At 47.5% G+C, this 25,073-nt stretch overlaps 4 protein-coding genes, 1 long non-coding RNA gene and 1 other non-coding gene across 13 annotated transcripts; 3 read left to right on the forward strand and 3 right to left on the reverse strand.

The window, feature by feature from the left end:
- Positions 1 to 116: 116 nt before the first annotated feature.
- On the reverse strand, positions 117 to 1,989 carry rps27.1 (ribosomal protein S27, isoform 1). Its single transcript, XM_086137515.1, has 4 exons — positions 1,826 to 1,989; positions 1,215 to 1,323; positions 1,029 to 1,139; positions 117 to 265 (listed from the first exon to the last, which is right to left on the reverse strand). Exons 1-4 carry the CDS (start codon positions 1,829 to 1,831, stop codon positions 237 to 239), a joined length of 255 nt encoding a protein of 84 aa, XP_085993641.1. The 5' UTR covers positions 1,832 to 1,989; the 3' UTR covers positions 117 to 236.
- On the reverse strand, positions 352 to 482 carry LOC147190415 (small nucleolar RNA SNORA35). The gene has a single exon (XR_015103852.1). It is a non-coding gene; the product is annotated as a small nucleolar RNA SNORA35 (small nucleolar RNA).
- Positions 1,990 to 3,056: 1,067 nt separating the features above from the next.
- Positions 3,057 to 7,775, forward strand: LOC147190416 (protein S100-A13-like). Its single transcript, XM_086137516.1, has 3 exons — positions 3,057 to 3,427; positions 6,405 to 6,536; positions 6,989 to 7,775. Exons 1-3 carry the CDS (start codon positions 3,419 to 3,421, stop codon positions 7,157 to 7,159), a joined length of 312 nt encoding a protein of 103 aa, XP_085993642.1. The 5' UTR covers positions 3,057 to 3,418; the 3' UTR covers positions 7,160 to 7,775.
- LOC147190417 (uncharacterized) lies at positions 7,188 to 8,920 on the reverse strand. The gene is made up of 2 exons (XR_015103833.1): positions 8,809 to 8,920; positions 7,188 to 8,033 (listed from the first exon to the last, which is right to left on the reverse strand). It is a non-coding gene; the product is annotated as an uncharacterized LOC147190417 (long non-coding RNA).
- On the forward strand, positions 8,227 to 16,938 carry sema4ab (sema domain, immunoglobulin domain (Ig), transmembrane domain (TM) and short cytoplasmic domain, (semaphorin) 4Ab). Of its 5 annotated transcripts, none has more exons than XM_086137494.1 (15): positions 8,227 to 8,497; positions 9,539 to 9,686; positions 9,835 to 10,081; positions 10,217 to 10,377; positions 10,456 to 10,515; positions 10,832 to 10,930; positions 11,266 to 11,359; positions 11,511 to 11,633; positions 11,720 to 11,847; positions 12,009 to 12,190; positions 13,022 to 13,166; positions 13,324 to 13,513; positions 13,602 to 13,717; positions 13,815 to 14,067; positions 14,738 to 16,481. In XM_086137494.1, exons 3-15 carry the CDS (start codon positions 9,982 to 9,984, stop codon positions 15,322 to 15,324), a joined length of 2,238 nt encoding a protein of 745 aa, XP_085993620.1. In that variant the 5' UTR covers positions 8,227 to 8,497; positions 9,539 to 9,686; positions 9,835 to 9,981; the 3' UTR covers positions 15,325 to 16,481. The 5 variants fall into 5 exon arrangements, with proteins under 5 accessions (XP_085993620.1, XP_085993618.1, XP_085993621.1 ...); XM_086137495.1 differs by lacking the exons at positions 8,227 to 8,497; positions 9,539 to 9,686 and adding exons at positions 8,969 to 9,156; positions 16,803 to 16,938 and having other exon boundaries at positions 14,738 to 15,338; XM_086137493.1 differs by lacking the exon at positions 8,227 to 8,497 and adding an exon at positions 8,969 to 9,156.
- Positions 16,804 to 21,103, forward strand: LOC147190419 (uncharacterized). Of its 4 annotated transcripts, XM_086137513.1 has the most exons (9): positions 16,804 to 16,940; positions 17,429 to 17,535; positions 18,123 to 18,236; positions 18,309 to 18,365; positions 19,034 to 19,171; positions 19,902 to 19,949; positions 20,054 to 20,167; positions 20,280 to 20,387; positions 20,447 to 21,103. In XM_086137513.1, the coding sequence occupies exons 2-9, from the start codon at positions 17,437 to 17,439 to the stop codon at positions 20,531 to 20,533; spliced, it is 765 nt and encodes a 254-aa protein (XP_085993639.1). In that variant the 5' UTR covers positions 16,804 to 16,940; positions 17,429 to 17,436; the 3' UTR covers positions 20,534 to 21,103. The 4 variants fall into 4 exon arrangements, with proteins under 4 accessions (XP_085993639.1, XP_085993637.1, XP_085993638.1 ...); XM_086137514.1 differs by lacking the exon at positions 16,804 to 16,940 and having other exon boundaries at positions 17,410 to 17,535; XM_086137511.1 differs by lacking the exon at positions 16,804 to 16,940 and having other exon boundaries at positions 17,350 to 17,535; positions 20,280 to 21,103.
- Positions 21,104 to 25,073: the final 3,970 nt, after the last annotated feature.

A 25,073-nucleotide genomic window follows, 5' to 3' on the forward strand; every position in this document is an offset into this window, starting at 1 on the left:
GGGTGGACTTTATACGTTCCACTGTATGCGTGTGAAGTGTCAAAGATAAAAAAAAATGGCAGATGTCATTTCTAATAAACACTGCAGCACTTGTCTTCAAAAATCCAACTCATTCATTTAGCCAAAACATTTTATTGAGAGACGAGGAACTTGGTGGTGGTGGTGGTACAGTGTTAAGTGCGCCGCGGTGGCAATCCTTTTTCCACAATTTGTCCCTTCGTCGAACCGGAAACATTTTAGTGCTGCTTCCTCCTAAACGAGCACCCTGAGCAGGAAAAAAAAAAAGGACAATAGTCAGCATTTTTCGAGCCACTATCACTGTGCTTTGACTACAATCACTGGGAGCTAAATGTTTGTTCTCAGCCTTCGAAAGGGGGGAGCCAGTGGTCTCGCTCAACCCTTCTGCAAACTGAGGGTCATCTGGCACAATCATGAGACTAGAAGACCACCAAAAAGGACGTCCAGTCACTTATGCAGTGCGGGAAAACAAATCTAACAGAAAACCAACTTTGGCTTTCGACTTTAACATGTGTTCCATAACCAACATTTTGTTGATCAGACAGAAAACGAACACTATTCATTGGTACCTAAGTGTACCGTGAACCCATTTACAAATTTTAAGATACGTTGCACAAGTCCTTGTTTCAAGTTTAGTGTCACTCCCTGTTGACTTTTACTGGAAAACTAAAGAACTACATGTGTGTTGAACAAAACCACGTTGCTTTGACTTATTAACATATGCTTGCTGGATGCCAACATAGAATACAAGATGCTGTAGAGTGGGCTTTAAAAAAAAAGGCATTTTTAACCCTTCAAGCAACCATAGTACAGCATCATACTGAGCAGTTGCAACCATCCTCTTTACGTGAAGACGAGCAAATCGCACCGGTCTCATCACTGGTGACTTATGTCAAGAACAGGCCCGTTGGTGGGCAACCTTGTCCTTGAATGTTGCTCAAGTAGAGCCACCAAAAAAATAATAATAAAGTCAACAAAACCTAAGGTTATAGGGGCTGGTTAATACCGACCCTCTGTGAGGCGTGCTTTTCCTCCGGTGGGCTGACACAAGACTGTCGAGCAGCCGACGCACAACACGACCGTCTGCGCGTGGCTGAACACTGTTGTGATCTTGTAGCATCCTGCAACAGACAGACACTTAAATTCTGACAGGAGATTTTGCCCCAAAGCCACGTGACAGTGTTGAGGCACCTTACCTGGACATTTGACATCCATAAAGTAAGAGTTGGGACTCTGAACAAGGCGCTTCTTCTTGTGCCTCCTCCTCGTCTCCTCTGGAGATGGGTGCAACAAGTCTTTCGCGAGCTAACAGGGCGACACAAATGATTGGCAATCATATTATTAAAGGCGTGGTATGATTATGGTAGAGATATCGTAGGGTGGCGTTCTTTCATTTCTTCCAACTGGTTGTTCCGGATTTGGCTTCCAGGTTGGCGTACGTTACCGGTCGGTTTACGTACCCGTTATCTCTTTAAGGCACACCGCAAAGCTCATAAAGTTAGCTTCAGAATACCCAAAAACGGGGACGTTTATGGAACGGAGAAGGACAGAGCGAATCATCGAAGCACACACGTCGGCCGGACCGACTCCATGTTTGCCGTGTGCGCGCCGCCATCTTGAGTCTCAATGCGCTCAACAAAATTGCAGTTTAATTTGTGACAAAGTGCGACTAAAAGCCAGCAGGGGTGACTTCGGCGGTACCGGTGGAATCGCAATGGTCTCAGCTCAACGTAGAGTCGTGAATGCGCCTCCAAAAGCGCCATTAAACGGGGGAAATGTCGTTGGATGAGGTGATGCGGATACTCACTGGCATGTTGGCGAGGAAATAGCCGCTGCCGAAAAGGAGGCACAACCGGAAGCGAGGCCCTGATATCCGCGCTCGCGTTGAGCCCGAGCCGGAAGTGTTGACTTCAGTGCGCTCATCGCGGCCATCTTGGTGAGGTCCTTTTTTAAAAATCTTTATTGAACAAGTCGAATTACAAGTCACAGGGAAACAAAACGAACAGGTTATGTACAGAATAAAGACAGATAAGCAAAAACAAGAGCCATAGGATTTTAAACAATAATTCCAACTAAAGAGCATAGTCAAGTCAACGGTATTTATAGAGCACTTTCAAACAGCCATCGCTGCATACAAAGTGCTGTACATGGAGCAATTTAACATGCACAATAAACAGTAAGACAAATCGGTAATAAAGACGGTAGAAAGCACCAAACAGTAAAACCAAGAACAAATCCAAGTCATGCTGAGTCGAATGCACTATCTTACGAAGTCTTATCTTAAGAAGTCAACGCTATCTTACATTTTGAAAAACCACATATGTCTTTTTTTTTTTTTTGTATATCAATTCTCGGGCTTGCTAACAGTGCAACGGTTTTGGACCCACATGATCTGTGCGTTCTTGGGATCACCGGAAGTCAACATTAGCTTTCTTTTTTCCCTAACAGCCACAGCCCTAATAATCTTCTGGAAACATCAGTGTTTGCAAGTGTTTGGAGTTTGTGCTCACGCTCTCTTACTTATGTGTGTGTGTTTTAAATGCAAAACACTCCCGTGCGCGATGTTATGTTATCATAGCGAAACAATTCGCTGGTCGGGCGTGGCGGGCGACCCCTTCTTCCCATATTTGAGTGGCTTGAGTGGGCGGAGGTTTGTTTTGGATGATTTAAGACGACACACCCTCAAGGACATCATCTTTGAATAAAGTTGCAAAATTGTGCCTTTTTCTTCTTTTTTTTTCAAGAATAAATTCCTTTGGTTAATTTGAGCCAAAACGCGGAGCGTCCCCCTCACTCGCACACACACGCGCACGCGCACACACCGCAGTGACGGCCTCCGCTCATAAAACCAGATCGAAGGAATGCGGTTGCGCCTGTTTCCTCGTCTCCTCCCCCCCTCTCCCTCCCTTTTTTATTACAGTACGCTGATTTCAAATCTACTTTTTACTATCATGCTTGAACTTTAATGCAGATCAGTGCGATGCAAGTTTAAAAAAAAACTCCAAATGGGGCTTGTCAAACGGGGGGACAACGACAAGACTGTCTCAACTTAAATTTTCCAGATGTGGAGTGGAAGGACCTCAGAGGAACATGACCGTTTTTGAACAACACACACACACACACACACAATAACAATCCCACAATCCCACAAAGACACACGCGGTGTCACGGTGTGACGTTCTGGCGCATTTGGTTCCCTTTTTTTACAGCTCGTTCTTCCTGCTTCCACCCCCCACCCCGTCCTCTTGTCTTTTGCAGAGCGAGGAAGGAGGGAGGATCCCGGACGGCTGCCAGCTGCTGACAAGAACGCAGATCCACACACACACAGGCGCGCGCAGTCAGAGGAGTGGATAGACACGCAGGACCAGTAAAAGTTGCCACATTCGAGCCGACAGTCGACATGCCTCAGGTAGGAAACCGACGCAAACAACCAGCCGATTTCCCACCGATAACGTCTCGGGAACCGTAAAAGTAGTCGTGCATGTTTGGTTTGAAAACACGAAGCGGTCCGTCGAGGACGCGCGTCCGAGCCAGCCGACGGGGGTGGGGGGGGGCGCCATTTTCGACTCGTTTTCTTGGCATCAAACAACTTGGTCGCCTGCTTTTGTGTCACCGATCACACACTTGAAGTAGCGCGCGAGGCGAAACTTGGGCGTCCGGCGTCGCTCGCGAGCGGCCGGCCCCTCCCTAAGTAGATGAAGAAGTTTTTCCAAAAGTCGGACGGCGCACGCGCGCGCGCGTCATTAACTAGTTGAATTAAAACAAGATGGCGTTCTTTTTTTTCCCCCCCTCCAAGTGAAATCAACTCGAAAAAGGCTGGATGAGGGCCACTTGACCACTGAAGTTGATCATCAGGGGCCATTTTTGTCAAGTTCACAAAGGGCCGGACAATGCTACAAATAAATCGTTTCGTAGACTTGAATATCAGGAGTGTTTGAAACCGTTTATGCACACATAAATGGATTCCGTATTTAATCGTCCATCCCTCCTATCAATGGCATTCTTTTTATTACTCGTCCAAATCTGAGCTGGTAGGAACAATGAGTCTCAAAAAACAGTTCTCATTCACGTACTCGCACTCGAAAATGTAAAAGTCTTCCATTGGGCAAGTCGGCTATTCCCCAAAATACCGACATCTAAACATAAATGGGGCGTATTTTAAAGTGTCAAATGCATATACTGTATGACGATCATGACTGACGTGACGGCAATACAGTGTCGGTTAAATTAGGGCTCGACTGTACAGTCGTACGAAAACTCCGATGCAATTTATGCTTTGAAGCGGCTAAAGTACATCCAAAGCAAAAGAATCTCATCAAACTATCCAACGGTTTGGTCTATTTCAACGAGCCTAGAAAAGTGACATCAAGTGCAGAGGTGAAGGGCTTGCAGGAGCTTGTCATTCTTAAAAGAACAAGGGCGTGGTGTTTTTTTTCCCCTGTGCGTGTGCGTCTCTCTGAGAGAGAGACGGAGACACAAAGCGGCCTGCCTGCGTGCAGAGCACAGCTACTTGTTGCATTTTTTGAAATGACTAACTTGAGTGCGTCTCATGTGACTTGATCTTGGCGACCGAGGGGGGAGACCCGGAGCCTTGGGACGTATTCACGCGGCTTGCTTGCATTTCCAAAAAAAAAAAAAAAAAAAAAAGTCAGACTGCACAGGAAGTGTGGTTATAGAAGTCACCAAATGGTGCTCGTAAGTGAATTAATTGTCCTCGGAGAAAGCCCCGCTCGACCCTCTGGATGCTGATCGGAACTTCCAAACAATCTGTCGGTTGTCTTACCAATATGCAGGGGAATGAATGATTCCATCACGCTGCGTGTACAACTTTCAAATGATCCCAAAATGACACGACAATGAACCCAAATAGTGTTTTTGTGCTCGGGCCAAAATACTGCATAGGCATTACCTTGCCATCCTTTGGCATCTTGAGGAGCTTCGTTGAACGCTTTTTCACTCCGGTCTTAGCTGGCTGAATTGCAGTCGATCCTTCGCGCCCCCGCTCCACATCCAGAAACGTGGAGAGGAGAGCCGTAGCCACCGGCGCACTTTTCAGCAGTTTGTTGGACCGTCCGCACAAGCGGAATGAGCTCATGGCCGATGCGTGCAGTGTTTTCAATACATTTCGGCCCCGCTATTTGCTTCCGCGCACGTGTGTGTGTGTGTGTGTGTGTGTGAGAGAGAGAGAGTTGAAATACACGTTTAAGTTTAAAAAGCGCGAGAGGGGTAAAAAGCATGACAAAAAAAGCGTTTTACGTGATCTGTCGCGGATCGTCGGCTATCCGCCGAGGTCAACGGGAGCTCATTGAATCGTACTTCATTTCGTATACAGTATCTTCAAAAGAGAACAAAGTCAATTGTCTCGGAACCTTTTAGAAGCCGTGGTCTGCGGTCCTGCGTTTCTTGTTGAAAACCATCGTCGGCGGTGACCGTTGATGATTTGAATGCTCGTAAGCCTCAAGCCACCTCGTGAGTTAAGGCTCCTCTTGTTTGAACTGAACAGAGTCACACCTTTCAAAGCTTTTTTGCTTGCTCGATTGATTTTGGGGATGGCTGAACAAGCATGTTGGAAATGTTCGGCGTACCAAAGAAACAAACGCTGCAGGGGGAAGGAACAAAAAGCCGAACCGCGAGCTGCGCCGTAGTTTGGGGGGAATTACCGCAAACGAAAGAAAGTCCCCGCTCGAATGGCTCGATTGTCATCGGACGCGCTCGATTCGGGGAGCTGCTCCTTTCAAGGGGCACGAGGAAAACGCCACCGCCGCCTTGTGAGAATCGGAGATAACGTCGCAGCCCATTGAAAGAATCGGAATGAAGCAGGAGCAAAAAGCCATTGAGCGAGTCCGATCTAGAGTGGGCCATACGTTCCCGATTTGGCGCGGAAAACCGTTGTCTTTTGCTTTTGCCCCTCCTACCCTTCTTTCACCGCCATGAAACTTATTCAAACGCACTTTGCAAAGGATTCCTGTTCCCGCTTGTTTGCTCAGCTCTCCAAATGAGATGCAAAGCGTGATTGTGTCAAGCTATAATATATAGATGTGTGTGTATATAGCATGAAACATTGTATATTTAAACGCCAAAGCACATCTTTTTTCTTTTCCTCGCAACATTCCCGTCATCCTAACGCGTGACATGCCGTAGTCCGGCGAGCTGGAATTCGCCACCTTGTAACAAGCGCCCCTTGAACATTACGCAGGGCGCCGTCTGCAAACGGAGCGTACAAGCGTACTCCTCGCTCGCTATTGCATCTCCGCCGCGAAAAAGAGCATCTTAGTCGAGGGCCGGCCTTCTCTGCCTCTTCTCCATCGCATTCTGTACACTGTGAAATCAGCCCGGAGGTCAACTCGCAGCATAGAGGTCATTTCCAAATGTTTTTTTTTGCCTAGTACTCGGACCTGGAGGGCGCCATCAACACACTGGTCACCCAGTTCCACTCGGCCTCGGCCGACAACGGCTCCGCGCTAAAGGTGGACGAGTTCAAAGGGCTTCTGACTTCTCAGCTGCCCAACCTGGGCAAGGTGAGAAAGCGTGTGAGCATTAAAACACACATAGAGGAGATTTCTAGTAGCTGGGGTGCGGCCGCATGTTTCGCACACGCACGCGGACGAGCGAGGAAGGCGCGAGTGTCCGGTGGTGCCGTGTAAACGCCTCCGTGGGCTTGAGCGACATCTGGAAAAGATGCGCGCCGGGCGGGGGCGCGAACCTTAGCCAACCGCACTCGCGGCCTCGGGAGCGACTCCGCGTATCGTCCGGGCGTGTAAACGCCACCGTGGCTACCTTTTACGCGCCCCTCGACCGGAAGCCGGTCTTTTTCCGCGGCGGGGGAACCCGCGGTCGTTTCCACGTGGCGGCTCAAGTTCACCCGTTTGACAGTCGCGGGAGGAAAAGTGGAGTCGAGTTCTCGCGTTGCACTTTTCTGAAAAGGCAAAACTGTTGTCGGACATTTTCACTTCTTTCCACGTTTCCGCAGGGCTTCCTGACAGAACAGGGCCTGAGCGAGGTCCTTCGGAAGATGGGCGTGGGCGACGGCGAGGGCATCTCCTTCTCCCACTTCTGGAACTTAATCCAGACTCTCGCCACCTCGCAGCACGGCCTCCTCGGCGGCAACAAGGGCACCTCGTGCAGCTGCGCCCTCCTGTGAACGCCCTCGACGAACAACCGACAAAATGTTTCAAAAGAAATAAACGGCTCCGCGGTTCCGGCCGGCCAAATCCTCCTTGGAAATGTAGAACCCGCCGCCGCCGCATCATCATCGGGCGTCGGGCCAAATACAAAAAAAGACGACCCAAGTACAAGGCATTCCATTTTTCTACGCCATCATCTCGATATGACGGGTTTTAACTTCCCCACCATATGTTGTGTAATAAAATCCGAATCCAAATCAGGCTAGTTTTCTCTCCGACCAAACCCACTCGCCACAACGGCTTTGGTATTTTTCTTGTTTGTTCTATTTTGTTAACCGACTAACCTTCTTCCACCGGGAAGGCGGGATTGCCGGTGCTCGTAACCAAAGTCGAATAGAAATGAATATATCGTGTCAGATGCGTCCAATTTAATAGGTACAAAAGGCCATACCCGCTCGAATCATTAACTCGCATGCTTTTTTTGGTTTCCTTTTCGTGTATAGTCGGGGTGTTGCCCAAAAGGCTTCTGTTTACTTCTTACATGTCGTTTATTGGCGGTTGGATGAGATCGGCGTTGACAAGAACCAGTTTGTGAAATCATGTTGAATAAATTCACTCCTTGTGCACAATTAACCTCGAGCTGTTGTCGCAGTGATCTGGAATCAAAAGGGCTCCTCCCGTGAGACGCATCCAACGGTTACCCGCGCGCTTCCGCAAAATGTCCACTTGCAACGACGGTGGCTTTCACAGGCCGCGGAAAACGGTCTCAACACCGACGGACAACATTCAGAAGAAGCTGCCGTAGGCCTCAACTCGAGCCCAGACACTCCGGCGATCCATCGACGACATGTCGGGAATCCTCCATGCGGGGCCCCTGACTGGATCTTGTTGCTAGGGGGGGGCAAGAGGCAACCGGTATCGGTCCGCATCAATGACATTTGGAAACCACGCTGCTATTTTTCTTGGTGATTTTCTTGTTGTTGTATTTTCAGAGGGGTGGGGGGGGGGGGTTGAACTGATTGATTCACGGCATGTCAATAGAGAAAAGGTACATGAAATTTGAGTGACGTCACCGCGGCGGCGTGGGCGGGTCATTTCAGCCGTCCGTCTTTTTCAGCACGTGTCTGTTTTCAGGTCACCCCGCTAAATCCTTTCTAATCTCCCTTCCTTCTGATTAGCCATCTTACCCTCTCCCTATCCTTTCCCCGCTTTTAAAACCGGGCTAACCTCCTGTCGTTTGAATGCAATTTGTAGACTTGAAATCGAGCGACTGAAGATCGGCGCTGGGGTTTGACCGCTCCCCTTTCGATGTGGAGTCACGGCGGTCTACTCATACAAGATGGATGACTTGACAGGTACTTCTACAAAATGACACCAAACCGATTGGCATGAATTAGGTAGTAGAACTGGAATCAACCTGTGCCGATTGGGCAGTATGGACCGACCTGGAAGGTGTTTAAAATAACACCAGATGCTTCACTTGATTTGCAGATTGGGATCATCGGACAACGTCCGCAGTCATTTAACACTGAAACCGAAGTCCAAATACTGTAACGCGATGCATTTCAAGCTGAATGTTCCAACTGTCCTTTTTCTAAGTCAAGATCTCTCCTTGTTTCTCTCGAATGGAGGACTAATATCATATTGAAACGATTTTTTTTCTCACCTAGTCCGAGGGAGGCCCATCAGGCTTGATTCAATGTTATGGCAGTTCGGTTATTTTGGGGAGCAGCTTTGATTGTGAACTCGAGGAAAATGTCATTTGGAGGTTGCCCGAAAGCCCGGCTGTCACACAGGCTCGCGGAAACGCTCGCACGCCCCCCCCCCCCCCCCAACTCGTGTCTCGCCAACCCCACTGGTGGGAGAACGAGGCTGTTTGTTGACACAGTCGAGACGACGTTCACTTGAGCCCTCTCCTCCACGGTTCAGCGTTTTCGCCAGGCCGAGGGACACGCGTTTGTCTTGTGGCCCCTTCCAGCTTCACGTTCTTCCCGGGGATAGAACCGGACGAGACGTAAGAACAATGAAAGTATTCGTGGGTGCTGCTTTGAAACCTGGACGCCTCGTTCGAGTGACGGCTGTTAAAAAATGTTTTTCTTTTGCACAAAGACCGTCCGTCCGTACCTGCGACGATACCAAGGAGGGCTAGGTCGCACACGATGCGGTTTTATGGGGGCGGGGGTAATTTTAACCTTAAAAGAGACACATTTCAACAGCTCATCGCGTATTTCGATAGTTAACCGGCTCGAAGGGGCGCTAACCGCTAGCATGGAAGGTAACGTAACGGTGGGAAGTGCGCATTTCTCGCAAACAAAAAACATTTCCTTTAAAAGAAATAAGCACTATAATTCATTTGAAGTTCATTATGCCCTATTTAAATTCTCTTTTCTGTTTAGTAACGCTCGGTATAATTCGACTTGTTGCCCGGGGGCTATGCTGTTCGATGACAGGAACCTCATCACTAAGGACAGATGGAAGTCTTTCTACATTGTCTAACGGTTTTACTACCTACCTACCTATCTCTCTATATAGCCGGCGAACAGGGTAACTCTTTAAGCTTCTAACTACCTCTCTATGTAGTCAAACAAGGCAGCTAAGTTACTGGCTTACTACCTACCAGCACCTATAATTGTCTACATCTGCAAGTCACTGGGAGGGCATTGGCCACTTGTAACCCGTTTGTCCCTCCCAGCTGTCTCAGCAATGGTGGGACGTAGCAAACAGAAAATGTGGTCTCGGCGAGGGTCGCCTGCCCTGCGAATGCCGTCTCCTTGACCCCCACCCCCTCCGACGCCCATCGGCCTTCAGCCTCGCAGCCTCGCCTCAACTTCCCGCCGGGATGGCGAGTGGCTGCCGCTTGCTCCCCCTCGCCGTGACTCTGCTGGGCTTTCTGAACTCCTCTGTGACCACGCTGATGCCTCGGGTCTCCTTCTCCATGGGTGAGTGGAGACTTTTTTTTTTTGTCCCCGCCCATTCCGCGTCCGTGCCGTTTATTCTATTTCCTCTCGCTAACATCTCCATGCGTTGTCGTCGCCTTGGCCTAAAAGCCCCCCGATCTGCGCGTGCGATCGCAGGTAGTCCGGGGAGACGTCTTACCCACTTCAGCAGCGCCGACGTAGGCAACACCACCACGCTGCTGCTCAGCGAAGACGGCGATACGCTTTACGTGGGTGGACGAGACGCCGTGTTGGCGCTGGACGTCAGCCTCGAGGACGGCATTGTCCTGCGAAACAAGGTAAGGGAAGGCGTGGTGATTCGGAGGTGTACGCGATGTTGCGTTCTTTTCACCAGGCGTTGCTCTCTGGTCTCGTAGCTGGACTGGAGGCCTTCGGAGAAAGACCTGGAGCAATGTTCAATGAAAGGCAAGAAGATGGCAAGTAGCTCGTTTGCACACGATCCCATTTCCTGTCTTGCCTCTTGAATTGGAATCATGTTGTGTCGCAGTCGCCGGCAAATGTAGATAACGCTGATGCCTTTGTGTTAATCTAAGATTAGGAAAGATACAAAACGTTTTTTTCTTTTTTAAACATCTGAATCGGCATCATCCTATAAAAACGCACGGGTCTGTTCAATGGATATATAGTTGGACTTTTGTTTTCATATGCACGAGTTTATTTATTTGACATAAAACAATTGTAGTGTATCAATCAGTAGAAATAATAAGTGATGGTTGTTATTTTTTATTCCAGGCGGACTGTCCTAATTTTATCCGCGTGCTGCTCTTCCTGAACGCCACTCACATCTACGCCTGCGGAACGTTTGCCTTCAGTCCGCGTTGTATCTACATTGTAAGTTTGGATTCCGTATGCGCCGACGTTATATTAGCTTCGGGCCGAACTGATGACTTGGCCGTGTTGTTAGCTTAGTTAGTTGTTAGCAACGATTTCCCCTCCCAAAGGATTTGCAAAACCGTCAAATGTTGTGTCTTGTCATTCATATGATTTTTGTCGGCATTAAGAGCCCCCAAAAAGGTATTTTGGTGACTATCCACATTTAAAAAAAAAATGTATCTGCCGATTAATCGTTGGGGGAACTTTACTCGACCGAGGATCGGCATCGGCCTGCAAAACACCCGCATTGTTCAGGCCCTAATATAATGCGTCTCTCTCGATTGATTTTGTAGAACTCCGATACATTCACGGTGAGCCTCAAGCCGGATGAGGGGCGAGGTCGCTGCCCTTATGATCCCTACCAGCGCAACACGGCTATCATCGTAGGTACGTGGCGCCGCGCTGTTTCTTGGCCGGGCGGCTTACCGCTCCTTCTCCCTTTGGCCGTTCCAAACCGATAGCGCGCGGACCGCGACGCGACGAGGCCGCCGATCGGAAACAAACGTTGAGTGACCGTCCCGTCGCCGCGTGTCCCCAGACGGAGAGCTTTACACCGGCACGGTGGCCGACTACCGGGGCAACTGGCCGCTCATCTCCCGCCACCTGAGCGAAGGCTCCCGCGTGGACCTCAAGCTGGACGACACGCTGGGATGGCTCGAGGGTCAGGAGGCGCCACGGGGCACGCCGCACGCCGCTTGTGGCGGTGCACCTTTAAAGCTGCTTTTCTCTCTCTCTCTCCGTGTGCAGATCCCACCTTCATCGGCTCCACCTTTGTTCCAGACGAGGGCAAAATTTACTTCTTCTTCAGCGAAGTGGGCCGAGAGTACGACTTTGTCGACAAGTTTGTCGTCTCGCGCGTTTCCCAAGTCTGCACGGTAACAACGGATGGAAAGGGTGATGATGATTGTGGGGGCGGGGCGTAGGCCAACCAGCATATAGAAGTTGCAGCGTTGACGAGAGGGCCGGTCAACGTTTGGGGGAATGCAGAGTATCCAACTGCAATAACGGCATTTCTTTTCGATTCCTTCTTTCCTAGAGTGACGTCGGAGGCCAGCGGACGCTCCAGCGGCGCTGGACCACCTTCGCTAAAGCGCAGCTGCTGTGCCAGGCGGACGGCGAGTTGCCGTATAACGTCCTCCAGGACATCGACAGCCTGCCGCCGGCCGCCGACGCACCGGCCGACGACACGCTTTTCTACGGCATCTTCACCTCTCAGTGGTCAGTGAGGCGTCGCCACGGTCAAAAGCGTTCCCCCGGTTAATACGAGCTCATTTTTTAGCGTCCAATTCAACTCGCCGTTCGACTGATTGGAATGTCACGTAAGAGAGCTCATTGTGTCATTATTTAATACGGTCATGATTTTATTGTTTATAAAACCGCACCATTCTCTTTTCAAACAATTGAGCGCTTGCGCACCCCAGGGACCTCAAACGCAACACGGTGTACATGTACTTCCATGACGACCGCATGGTTAGACGCGAATGATTGGCCGCAGGAACGCTTTTCACGTCGTGTATCCAAAGTAGGCGATGATATTTAATTCATTCATTTTTGGAATATCAATTATTATTACATAGCGCCCTTTGTTACAGCTTCGCTTCTTGTTTTTCAAGCAGTCCAGAAATAAAGTTGGGTATTGACCTTTTCCTAGCATGGACAAAAGGAAGTCAAGATTCTCCACAACGTATTATTGTTTGTTTGTTTATTGAACATAAAACATATATACAGTAATAATTTGACAGAAAATAAGGTAGATAAAAAAAGTAAAAAGAAAGAAATCAATCTTCATTCAACACAGTTATGTTCAAGGGAGTAGGAAGAAGTAAAAAACGTATCTAGTCCTACCCTGTTATGTGATTGTATCTAATCATTTTTATATCAATCAGAAAAGAAAAAAGTGACATGTATTAAGTGACATGTGATAGGTCATCGGACATCCACATGGCTTCTCCTTCACAAAGCCGTCTTTTATTTAAAAAAAAAAAAAAAAGAAAAGATTGTTTCATGGAGAGTCACGCGTTGCTCGTTTTATTCCCCCTTTTAATGCAGGTCGGTCAATTTGGGACTGTCGGCCGTGTGTTCGTTCCGCCTGGCGGACATCAAGTCGGCATTCTCGGGCGGCTACAAGGTCCTCAACCGTGACACGCTGCAGTGGAGCACCAGGGTGCAAGAGAGGGTGGCCAATCCGGGCGAGGTAAAGTGTTGTCAAGCGTCCGTGTGAAAAACACCAGTTTTGACCATTTTTCCCTTCATGGGCGGGGCCATAGAAGGTGGATTGAATATCGCGGACATGTTGCCTTTGGGTTCGTTTTTTTTTTTTTTTTGAGGCCGTCCTTTCCTCTCGTCTTCAGTGCGGTCTGCACAACGCGTCGGACAACGCTCTGCGCTTCGTCAAGGAGAACTTCTTGGCGGACGACAGCGTGCGGCCGGCGGGCGGGCGTCCCGCCTTGGTGTCCGCCGAGCACCGCTACAGCCACCTGACCGTCCAAAGGGTCCGGGCGGCAAACGGCGCGGACTACGCGGTCCTCTTTCTCCTGACAGGTCCGGCCACCTCGTGAGCTTTTGAAAAGGCCGTGTTCGTTTGGAATCGGGGCGGCTCGAGTGTCAAACGTATCGGTTGACGTTTCAGAGTCGGGGTACCTTCACAAAGCCGTGCCGCTGCGGACCGGGGCGCATGTCGTGGAGGAGGTGCGGGTGTTCGTCGCGCCGCAAGCCGTCAAGAGCCTGAAGCTGTCCGTCGCCAAGGTTCACCCGATCGGGAGCCTTCTGCGGCAGCGTGCCGACGATCCGAGTCCGGCCGTTAGCCCGAGTCTCACGCCGTTGGCCGCCATCTCTTTGACAGGGCCTGATCTACGTGGGAACGTCCGAGGGAGTGCTCGGGCTCCCGACGGCCAACTGCTCCTTCTACCGGACCTGCGCCCAGTGCGTCCTCGCCCGGGACCCCTTTTGCGGGTGGGACGCCGCCCGTCGGGTCTGCACGGGACCCTCCGCCCCCCACCTGGGCCAGGACGTGGAGGGAGGCAACGTGGAGAAGGCCTGCGAGAGCGTCACGTCCGTGCACCGAGCTCGCTTCGGGCCAAACGGCTTGCCCGCGGGTGAGCAAAGCTTATTCGGACCCGCGTTTCCGCATTCACGGAACAATTTGGAGTGCGGTGGGGATGGGGGACGTAAAAAACAAAACAAAAAACAACTTCCACTCATTTGTCATCACAATACTTTTGCTGTACTGCTCGGACTAGAGAAAGACGTCAACTAGAGAATGCATTTGGGCATTGGGAGAGAGAGAGTGTTTTTTTTTCTTCTTTTTGTTACCACGTTTGAATCCTTAAAAATCTTTCTTTGTCAATTGATCTTCATTCATATATTCTTTTCAACAAAAAAGATTTTCATTTAAAACAAAAATCCAAATGCCTTAAAAATAAAAACACACGACATGTAAATGATATACAGTACTGCCTTTAAAAAAAAGACAAAAGCTATATCATCATTTTAGAATCAGAAATTGAATAAAATAGAGAAAAATGTATTTGTAGAATTTGATTAAAAAACATTTAGTACATTTTATTTGTGTGCTGGTTTTTCCTCAAAATATATCTGTGACGCAAAGCAAATACAAAAAACATTGATGTCATTTTGATATTCACCCGTTTATTTTTAGACGCATAGATGAGATTGATGCTTTAAGATCACGGGATTAAAAATGCAAATAAATATCAGTGAAAAAAGGGAGTCCCGTCATCTCCATCTGTGCTCGCTGTCCCGCAGGCGAGCCGCTGCCGGTGTCCCTGCACGAGGTGGTGCGCCTGCCGTGCCCCGCGGCGTCGCGGCTCTCCCGCCAGTGGTGGGAGCGCCCCGACAGCCGGCTGTCCCCGGAGCTCTTCTTGCACCTGGACGACGGCAGCCTGAGCTTCGTGGCCACGCCCGCCACCCTGGGCCACTACCTGTGCCTGTCCGCCGAGAACGGCTTCCGGCAGACGCTGGCCGTCTACCACGTCAAGCGGAAGAGCGGCCCGCCGCCCGGCCCCTCGGGCCCCAACTTCACCTTCTGGGCGGCGAAAGAGGCGGCCTTCCGAGACGGGGAGCCGCTTCTCGCCGCGCGGACCCCTTCCTATTTCAAGGAGCTGGTGGCCGTGTCGGTCCTCTTGGCGCTTTGCCTGAGCGCGCTACTCGCCGTCCTCCTCCGCGCCGTCAAACAGCGGTGGCGCGGCCGCACCGCCCCGCAGCGGGCGGACCTCCGCGGACGGACCTCCGCGGAGCGCCGCGCCCTCCGGTTGGGGCCGGAGGAGAGCAAGCGCGACGGACGTGCGCTCGACGCCGCCTCCAACGGGCACTTGCCCAACACGCCCATCTGAACGCGGCGCTCCAGGTAGGGAAGACGACGTTATTGCGTGACTTCAAATGGCCAAACGTGCCGCCTGAGAGTGTTTGGACCACGCTGAATAGAACAATGGAGACAAAACTTGATCGAGAAGGTCAAAGTTATGTGAAAACGCTCCAAGACAAAAAAAAAAGCTCGTAAAATGAAGTGAATGGGGGGGGAGTCAGGTTCTGAGAGTAAAGCTTAATATTATAAGAAACTGAATCATTTCTTAATGTTATGGGGGGGGGGGGGTGGTACCCAAATAGATTCATAATATGGCAGAAATGAAGTCCAAATATGATGAGATAGAAAGTTGCTTCATTTGGTCAAAAAAGCCCAAAGCATCAAGTCCCATTCCTACGCTGAATCCATGTTTTAATTGGACCCAAATAATATTACGCTACGAGAAGAAAGTCTCAATGCGACAAGAATGGAATCGTTGTTTTCCGAGAGCCACGTTGCTCTCGCCCAATAGCGTGCGGCCCAAACGCTCCTTGTTGGCGGGCGGGCGGGCGTCTTGAACCGGACAACGTTTGTCCTTGACCCAGTGTTGACGCTCTGCGTACAGGCCTTTGCTTTGAGTCGGCTTCTGCACAACTTGGTCACCTCGCCAACTTTGTGGACCTCTTTTGTCTGACGTTTCTACTAAACGGTGGCGTGTTGTCGGATGGCATTTCCGCTGCGTGGACGTGCCTCGGCGACACCGCAACGCTTGGACCTAATGTGACTACTGAACCATTTGCCGTGTTCATTTTGAATGGGAAATGTCAACGTGGTCCTCATGCGCTGCGTGAAACCAGGACCAAATACGGGAGGTTGTTTTCACTCATCCGGGGACGACCGTTTGACTCCCCTTTGATCGCTCGCCGTTGGGCGGCTTGGAACGGTCGACTTTCGCATCCGGGCCAAATCCGCTGTCGCTACGAAAATTCACATGACGAAATCCAAGCGCTCTCGTCGTAACTGTTGCGCTTTATGCTAAATGCTTTTCATTGTCACTCGTGATTTAGCCTCATTAGATTTGCGCGGGTGTACCGAGTCGATCGCATTTACATGTTACGTGCACTCGAGAGAAAGACTGTGAAGGTACAGACGTGATCAAGTCCAGAGTAAACGCGTTGGAAAATGAGTCACCAACTGCAAAAGAAATCCCCTCGTTATTTTTCTTTATTTGAATTCCATTTCCCAGCTCATTTAAAAAGGAATATCGGAAATAAAATGGCACGTTTGTGTTAGCGTTTTCATTTATGGCGCCTCAGTGCGGCAGTCGTAAATCAGAACAATCGTCACCTCATCGGTGTTACTTTTTTTTTTTTTTTTTTTTAAATGGGCAAAAACTAAAAAGAGAACCATCAATAAATCATTTGCAGCGTCATCATGCGATGACATCACTGAAGTGCATACCCTCCCCTCCCCTCCCCTCCCCTCGCCTCGCCTCCCTCCCTCCTTCCTTCCATCCTGGACTGCAAGTCTGCAAAAAGTCTGCAGTGGCCCATTGCTGCAGTGCAATCACACATCCACGCGCACACCCGCACTCTTATTTGAGCAGCTGGCTTGCACAGCAGCCGTATCCTGACCGAGACGAGGTTCCTCAGTGACTCAGCACAGGTAAGATTTTTTTTCTTCTTCTATCCAATATATATATATATAATGTGTGTTGTCCTGACGAGATGCAGGAGGGCTAGATGTCTTTGATCAATGTCCCTCAAAACCACAGCCAAGTCACGGTGCGGCTAGCCGCATCCGACTTTGCTGCGGTGTGCCTTTAAAAAAAAACAACAAATCCACGGCAGCGATAGATGTTTGATTTCATAGTCGACGGCACTTTCACTGCACGTTCTCGAAAGCTGCTTTGAACAAGAGCAGGGAGGCAGATGGATGCTGTGCCAAATGTTTTGGCTGGGCACCTGTCCCTTTAAGAGGCCTCTGAGTCAGAGGACGTGGGGACGACCTCTGCCCGCTATCGGAAGCGCTCGCCCGCATTGACGACTGAAACGTGTTCCCTAAAATCGTACAAATGTATGCGTCACCGCCGCATCGTGGTCGCCATCACCAACTGACCCGCAACTTTGGTTTGTTTGCGCCCGATCTCAAAGGCTGCGCGATGGCCCAGAGCGACCCAAAGGAGCCGATGCCCCCGCCGGGGACGCTGAGCCCCGGCCAGCTTCAGTCCCACTTCAAGATGGAGCCAAAGACTTTGGGGGTGGGAGACCATTTTAAGATCCTACTTGGACAAGCTGGAAATGCTACCGTGCTGTGTATCGGGTAAAAAAAAAAAGTGACAGATGTAAGACTGGAGGCGGCATGTCCTATTGTCGGCTGGGATTTCAATCAAATGCTAACAGTAGACTGAATTTAACCAAAATAGCAGCAGATTATGACGAGCCAACGGTTAAAAAATGGACCGTTTTGAAGAAGCAATAAGACCAAATAAGATGCTAACGTTTCAAAAGCCTGATGAGACCAAAGAAAATGCCAACGTGCGATGAGGTCGTATGATAAAATGAATTCAAACCCGATGAAAGAAAGCTCTCGGACCGCGCCGAAGCAATTTGACATCTTCTCAAAAGGCTCGTGAGACTGGATCAAAGGTTAACATGCTACCGGTCTAAAATTGAATCACTTGAGCGCAGAAAACTTCACAAAAGCACTAAGACGCATCCATCGGGTTTTTGTATCTCTTCGTTACGGTGCCGAGAGCACCGTAACGAAGGTGATTGATGTCGACCCTCGCCGGAATGGCGCCTTTTTGGAAAGCCCGATGATCGTCGACCGCCTCGTCTTCTTCAGGCCATCCAGCTGGTCATCGGCGTGTTGCTGCTGTGCCTGAGCATGTCCGTGCTGCGCGTCCATGAGATCCACTTCACGGCCGACGTCGCGCTCTTCCTCGTCGCGGTCGTTCAGGTGGGCGACATCTGGCGCGCGCTCATGTTTGGCGTCGCTCTGACCCCGACGTCCTTCACTCCCTTGTACCAGGTCATCTTATCCGGCTCGGTGTTGATACACAGTGGGAGGAGGCCCACTCTCTTTTGGGTGAGTGCGCGTCCGCCACCCTTTGCGCAGTTGTGCGTGTGAAATAATTGAAGGCGAGGAGCTTCATCAAGTTGAAAAAGACAAAGGCAGCGCTATTATGGATGCATTCTTTGTGTTGCGTGAGTGGATTTGAAAATGTCATTTTGATTCATTTATTTTTGTTTTGTTTTTTTCCCCTGAATTTTATACATGTGCAGAGAATACATTTTTTAATTGGAAAGTGCCTTCCAAAAAGTTTCATTTCTTTGGCCAGTGAGCTACATCGGGCTTCACTAAGTGTCTCAAGATAGATGCGATCATTACGGATTTATTCATGTTCATTTTTTCTCCCAAGCCAATGGAACAACTTGATTTTTATTCCATTTTGTTTGGGCTCAAATGGAAAATGCAATTTCATCCATCCATCCGCTTCTCCTCACAAGGGTGGCGGGGGGTGCCGGAGCCTAACCCGGCCGTCTTCGGGCAGTAGGCCGGGGGACGCCCTGAAGCGCTTGCCAGCCTAAATTCATAATTTGTATGCGTTTGGCCAATCCATCACATGCACAAAAAACAACAAAGTATTATTTATGCATTGTATCTACTGTATTTTGAAATGTTTGACTCTGCATTTCTTTGAGTATTGCTGGCGAAACGGCGCGCCGCATTGTTTGATTCCGGTGCTTTTGCAGGTCAAATGCACCCTGGTTCTTCATCTGATCAGCGCCGCCTTCTCCACCGCCGCGCTGGGGCTCATGTCCAAGCACCTCCCGTACAGGCAGGACTCGTACCACTGCGAACACTGCCGCCGGCTGGAGTACCATGCCGTGGTAATGCCGGCGCTCGTATTTCATCTTGGTGAATTGCACGGCCGTACCCGGTTGAGTGTTCCGTTCGTACCGGTCGCTTGATTCGAGTCTTGTCGGGTGCGAGACTGAAACAATGTTTTTGCGAGACGTGTAAAGGTGGATGCCGTGAACCCCTGTTTCGCCTGAAATTTCACAACGCATTTGAAAGGATTCTTTCATACGTGTTCTCACTCTGTCAAGAGTTGAGACGATCGTGCAGTATGTTGATTGCCAACTGCTAAAAGATAGAAGAAGATGGAGCAAAAATCAATCAAATGCCCACCAATGCGTTTGAACAAATCATGAGTAGCTTCGTGCTAACGTATCGGGCAAACCGCAATTGACGGGATAGCGAAATGACCATCGATGTTCGCAGAACAAAAATCAACAGAGCAGACCTTCTCTTCTTTTTCATGCTCCTTCATTGCGCTTCATCTCTTTCAGGAGTGCTCGGCGCTGCCTGGCGTCTTGTGGCACAACGCAGTACTACACACTAAAGTCCCACTAACAAGTTGTGTGCATTGTAAAAATAGCCCCCCCCCCCCAAAGAAGTGATTAAAAATCGATAACTGTTCAAAACAAATCTTAAAATGTGCGCTATAGCAGGGGTTGACTGTATTTTCAAAATGAAAAGCGGCTCAAATGCTAACATGCTAACCGTGGCTATCCATTAGTGGCCTCAAGCCGACTTTTTGATGTTTTGTCTTCGCAGCTACATTGTTTCAGGAAATGCACCGAGCTGATCGAGCAAAAGTGCAAAGTAAGCGGACGGCCATCGTTCATATTTTTTTTCCCCTCAACGCATTGGGCCCCTGTGCAACATTTTAGCGTTTGTGCTAACTGAGCGCGTCTTGCGCCGTTTAGATGCTGATTGACGGCATCCTGGGAACGCTGGTGCTCTTCCTGGTGCTGGAACTGCTGATCTGCATCACCGTCATGCTCTTCGGTCTCACCGTGCTGGCCGCGCGCAGGACTCAGGTCGTGACCCTTCCTTCAGATGTCCTCTTTTGTTTGCGCACTTTCACTTTTAGGAATCGCCAAACCCCTCTCACCGTCTCAATTGGTATTTTTCATTTTTCTGGTGGTTTAGGCTCAGAGTGAGCGACCTCGCTATCCACAGACCCGCCCCCCACCATCGCCCGCAGTTCAGGCTGTGCGGGTCGCTCCCCCAGCTGCAACAGAGCGCTCTGCATCCCAGGTACCACACACACACACACACACACAGATACACGAAAATGGCTGTTGGCGTGTGAGCAGGTGGCCGTGGTGGTGACCGAACCCGACTCTGATCTGGTGGAAGACATCGCTACACCGCCTACCGAACCTCAAGTGGAGCCCATTTAAACAGTCTTGTTGCGCACACACACACACACACACACACACTCACACACAGTGTGAATAAATCCCGATGCATTGGGAGGTGACAAACGTGATCAGAACGTGAATGCACCAAAAATGTTCAATGTCAAATATAAGCCACGATAGAAGTCATGATGCTCTGTACAAAAAGAAATGATTTATTCTACTGTATATATGCAACTAGTGGCCAGGGGCGTTGCTTTACTGAACTGCTGTCAGGGTGGGCATTTTTGGAATCTAACCTTGTCTTGTGGCAGTTAGGAGAAAGGAAAAGGGACCATTATCGATGCATGTATTCTCTGCGTTTTATTTCAATGGATTACTGAACAGATAAAAATGGCCTGTTTTGGAAAAAAATTCAGTGAACAGGTGTTGAGAGGGACGGTCACTCATTGAGGAAATCTAGTACATTAATGGAAACGAATGAGACCTTTTTTCATGATCTACCACTTACAAAGGACATCAAAGGAGATCATTCATCCTGAATTGTAGCGTTTCTCATTCTGGGACACGCATATTGTTTAAATGTGTCAAATAAAACCCTTCAATCACAAACAGATAAAAGTGATTTTGTGTGTGTGTGTGCGTGAATGAATTATGTTTCATTGCTTTGATGAAATTAAAGAAATGCAAGATAGAAATCCCCTTTTTGATGTCCTTTTTAATTTGAGGATTTGAAAACACAACAAAATAGAAAGTGCATAACATGCCTCTTATCGAGGCAACAAACAGAATTCAATAAAACATAGCCTGCATTTAAAAATAAAACGGCAGCCTTTTGAAAAAGTATAGAAAATCAAATTAAAACAGTTTGAGTTTGATTTCTGTGCAAATGCCAAGCAAGTCAGCGCAAGACGTTTTTAGCCGAAAAAAAAACCTGACCATGTATAGTGAGGCGTTTTTAGGCGGGAAAAAAAAAACCTGACCATGTTTAGTCGGTTGTTTTTAACCCTAAAAAAAAAACATGTACTGTATAGTAAGGCGTTTTTAGCCGAAAAAAACGACCATGTACAGTAAATATTCTCTAGTACAGACTCGTGTTTGCGCTGTCCAATTTGTCCTGATAACAGAAATTCCTCATTTGGGAAATGAGCATGGTACATGTCCTTTATGAACCTGCAAGTATGTTGACAAAATGCATGTCTGTGTTGTTAATCAATAAAATACAAAAATATACTGTCCATACTGTCTATACTATGTCGTTTTTTTAGCCCGAAAAAACGACATAGTATGTAAGGCGTTTTTCGCCCGAAAAAAACGACATAGTATAGTAAGGCGTTTTTAGCTCGAAAAAAACGACATAGTATAGTAAGGCGTTTTTAGCCCGAAAAAAACGACATAGGATAGTAAGGCGTTTTTGAGCCGAAAAAAACGACATAGTATAGTAAGGCGTTTTTGAGCCGAAAAAAACGACATAGTATAGTAAGGCGTTTTTAGCCCGAAAAAAACGACATAGTATAGTAAGGCGTTTTTGGCCCGAAAAAAACGACATAGTATAGTGAGGCGTTTTTGAGCCGAAAAAAACGACATAGTACAGTAAGGCGTTTTTGGCCCGAAAAAAAACGACAGTATAGTAAGGCGTTTTTAAGCCGAAAAAAACGACATAGTATAGTAAGGCGTTTTTAGCCCGAAAAAACTGACAGGATAGTAAGGCGTTTTTGAGCCGAAAAAAACGACATAGTATAGTAAGGCGTTTTTGGCCCGAAAAAAACGACAGTATAGTGAGGCGTTTTTGAGCCGAAAAAAACGACATAGTACCGTAAGGCGTTTTTGGCCCGAAAAAAAACGACAGTATAGTAAGGCGTTTTTAAGCCGAAAAAAACGACATAGTATAGTATGCCGTTTTTGGCCCGAAAAAAACGACGTAGTATAGTAAGGCGTTTTTGAGCCGAAAAAAACGACATAGTATAGTAAGCCGTTTTTGGCCCGAAAAAAAACGACATAGTATAGGAAGGCGTTTTTGGCCCGAAAAGAACGACATAGTATATATAGTAAGGCGTTTTTGGCCCGAAAAGAACGACATAGTATATATAGTAAGGCGTTTTTTAGCCCGAGAAAACAACATAGTATAGTAATGCGTTTTTCGCCCGAAAAAAACGACATAGTATAGTAAGGCGTTTTTCACCCGGAAAAAAACGAGTATAGTAAGGCGTTTTTACCCGAAAAAAACGACATAGTATAGCAAGGCGTTTTTTAGCCCGAAAAAAACGACATAGTATAGTCAGGCGTTTTTTAGCCCGAAAAAACGACATAGTATAGTAATAATAATAATAATAATAATAATAGATTGGCGTTTTTAGCTCGAAAAAAACGACATAGTATAGTAAGGCGTTTTTAGCCCAAAAAAAACGACATAGTATAGTAAGTCGTTTTTAGCCGAAAAAAACGACATAGTATTGTAAGGCATTTTTGGCCCGAAAAAAACGACAGTATAGCAAGGCGTTTTTGAGCCGAAAAAAACGACATAGTATAGCAAGGCGTTTTTTGCCCGAAAAAACGACATAGTATAGTAAGGCGTTTTTAGCCCAAAAAAAACGACATAGTATAGTAAGGCGTTTTTAGCTCGAAAAAAATGACATAGTATAGTAAGGCGTTTTTAGCCCAAAAAAAACGACATAGTCTAGTAAGGCGTTTTTGGCCCGAAAAAAACGACATAGTATAGTAAGGCGTTTTTTGCCCGAAAAAACAACATAGTATAGTAAGGCGGTTTTCGCCCCAAAAAAACGACATAGTATAGTAAGGCGTTTTTAGCTAAAAAAAACCGACATAGTATAGTAAGGCGTTTTTAGCCCAAAAAAAACGACATAGTATAGTAAGTCGTTTTTAGCCGAAAAAAACGACATAGTATATATAGTAAGGCGTTTTTAGCTAAAAAAAACGACATAGTATAGTAAGGCGTTTTTAGCCCAAAAAAAACAACATAGTATAGTAAGGCGTTTTTAGCCCGAAAAAACGACATAGTATAGTAAGGCGTTTTTACCTGAAAAAAACGCCATAGTATAGCAAAGCGTTTTTCGCCTGAAAAAACGACATAGTATATATAGTAAGGCGTTTTTAGCTAAAAAAAACGACATAGTATAGTAAGGCGTTTTTAGCCCAAAAAAACGACATAGTATAGTAAGTCGTTTTTACCCGAAAAAAACGCCATAGTATAGCAAAGCGTTTTTCGCCTGAAAAAACGACATAGTATAGTAAGGCGTTTTTTAGCCCGAAAAAAACGACATAGTATAGTAAGGCGTTTTTCAGCCCGAAAAAACGACATGGTATAGTAAGGCGTTTTTCGCCCGAAAAAAAACGACATAGTATAGTAAGGCGTTTTTAGCCGAAAAAAAACGACATAGTATTGTAAGGCATTTTTGGCCCGAAAAAAACGACATAGGATAGTAAGGCGTTTTTGAGCCGAAAAAAACGACATAGTATAGTAAGGCGTTTTTAGCCCGAAAAAAACGACATAGTATAGTAAGGCGTTTTTGGCCCGAAAAAAACGACATAGTATAGTGAGGCGTTTTTGAGCCGAAAAAAACGACATAGTACAGTAAGGCGTTTTTGGCCCGAAAAAAAACGACAGTATAGTAAGGCGTTTTTAAGCCGAAAAAAACGACATAGTATAGTAAGGCGTTTTTAGCCCGAAAAAACTGACAGGATAGTAAGGCGTTTTTGAGCCGAAAAAAACGACATAGTATAGTAAGGCGTTTTTGGCCCGAAAAAAACGACAGTATAGTGAGGCGTTTTTGAGCCGAAAAAAACGACATAGTACCGTAAGGCGTTTTTGGCCCGAAAAAAAACGACAGTATAGTAAGGCGTTTTTAAGCCGAAAAAAACGACATAGTATAGTATGCCGTTTTTGGCCCGAAAAAAACGACGTAGTATAGTAAGGCGTTTTTGAGCCGAAAAAAACGACATAGTATAGTAAGCCGTTTTTGGCCCGAAAAAAAACGACATAGTATAGGAAGGCGTTTTTGGCCCGAAAAGAACGACATAGTATATATAGTAAGGCGTTTTTGGCCCGAAAAGAACGACATAGTATATATAGTAAGGCGTTTTTTAGCCCGAGAAAACAACATAGTATAGTAATGCGTTTTTCGCCCGAAAAAAACGACATAGTATAGTAAGGCGTTTTTCACCCGGAAAAAAACGAGTATAGTAAGGCGTTTTTACCCGAAAAAAACGACATAGTATAGCAAGGCGTTTTTTAGCCCGAAAAAAACGACATAGTATAGTCAGGCGTTTTTTAGCCCGAAAAAACGACATAGTATAGTAATAATAATAATAATAATAATAATAGATTGGCGTTTTTAGCCCAAAAAAAACGACATAGTATAGTAAGTCGTTTTTAGCCGAAAAAAACGACATAGTATTGTAAGGCATTTTTGGCCCGAAAAAAACGACAGTATAGCAAGGCGTTTTTGAGCCGAAAAAAACGACATAGTATAGCAAGGCGTTTTTTGCCCGAAAAAACGACATAGTATAGTAAGGCGTTTTTAGCCCAAAAAAAACGACATAGTATAGTAAGGCGTTTTTAGCT

Source organism: Hippocampus guttulatus, chromosome 18 (genome assembly GCF_054856545.1).
Source record: "Hippocampus guttulatus isolate MCC_2025c chromosome 18, RoL_Hgut_1.0, whole genome shotgun sequence".
Lineage (NCBI taxonomy): Eukaryota > Metazoa > Chordata > Actinopteri > Syngnathiformes > Syngnathidae > Hippocampus > Hippocampus guttulatus.

Excerpts from the sequence above, each read along its gene's own strand:
- rps27.1 (XM_086137515.1), bottom strand. Across the intron at positions 1,140-1,214 it reads TATGGATGTCAAATGTCCAG|GATGCTACAAGATCACAACA; the intron begins GTAAGGTGCCTC and ends TGTCTGTTGCAG. Across the intron at positions 266-1,028 it reads AAAAGCACGCCTCACAGAGG|GGTGCTCGTTTAGGAGGAAG; the intron begins GTCGGTATTAAC and ends TTTCCTGCTCAG.
- LOC147190416 (XM_086137516.1), top strand. Across the intron at positions 6,537-6,988 it reads AGCTGCCCAACCTGGGCAAG|GGCTTCCTGACAGAACAGGG; the intron begins GTGAGAAAGCGT and ends ACGTTTCCGCAG.
- sema4ab (XM_086137494.1), top strand. The coding sequence starts at position 9,982 with ATGGCGAGTGGCTGCCGCTTGCTCCCCCTCGCCGTGACTCTGCTGGGC. Across the intron at positions 10,082-10,216 it reads TCGGGTCTCCTTCTCCATGG|GTAGTCCGGGGAGACGTCTT; the intron begins GTGAGTGGAGAC and ends GTGCGATCGCAG. Across the intron at positions 11,360-11,510 it reads CAACACGGCTATCATCGTAG|ACGGAGAGCTTTACACCGGC; the intron begins GTACGTGGCGCC and ends GCGTGTCCCCAG.
- LOC147190419 (XM_086137511.1), top strand. The coding sequence starts at position 17,350 with ATGTATGCGTCACCGCCGCATCGTGGTCGCCATCACCAACTGACCCGC. Across the intron at positions 19,172-19,901 it reads GGCTGGAGTACCATGCCGTG|CTACATTGTTTCAGGAAATG; the intron begins GTAATGCCGGCG and ends TTGTCTTCGCAG. Across the intron at positions 19,950-20,053 it reads TGATCGAGCAAAAGTGCAAA|ATGCTGATTGACGGCATCCT; the intron begins GTAAGCGGACGG and ends TGCGCCGTTTAG.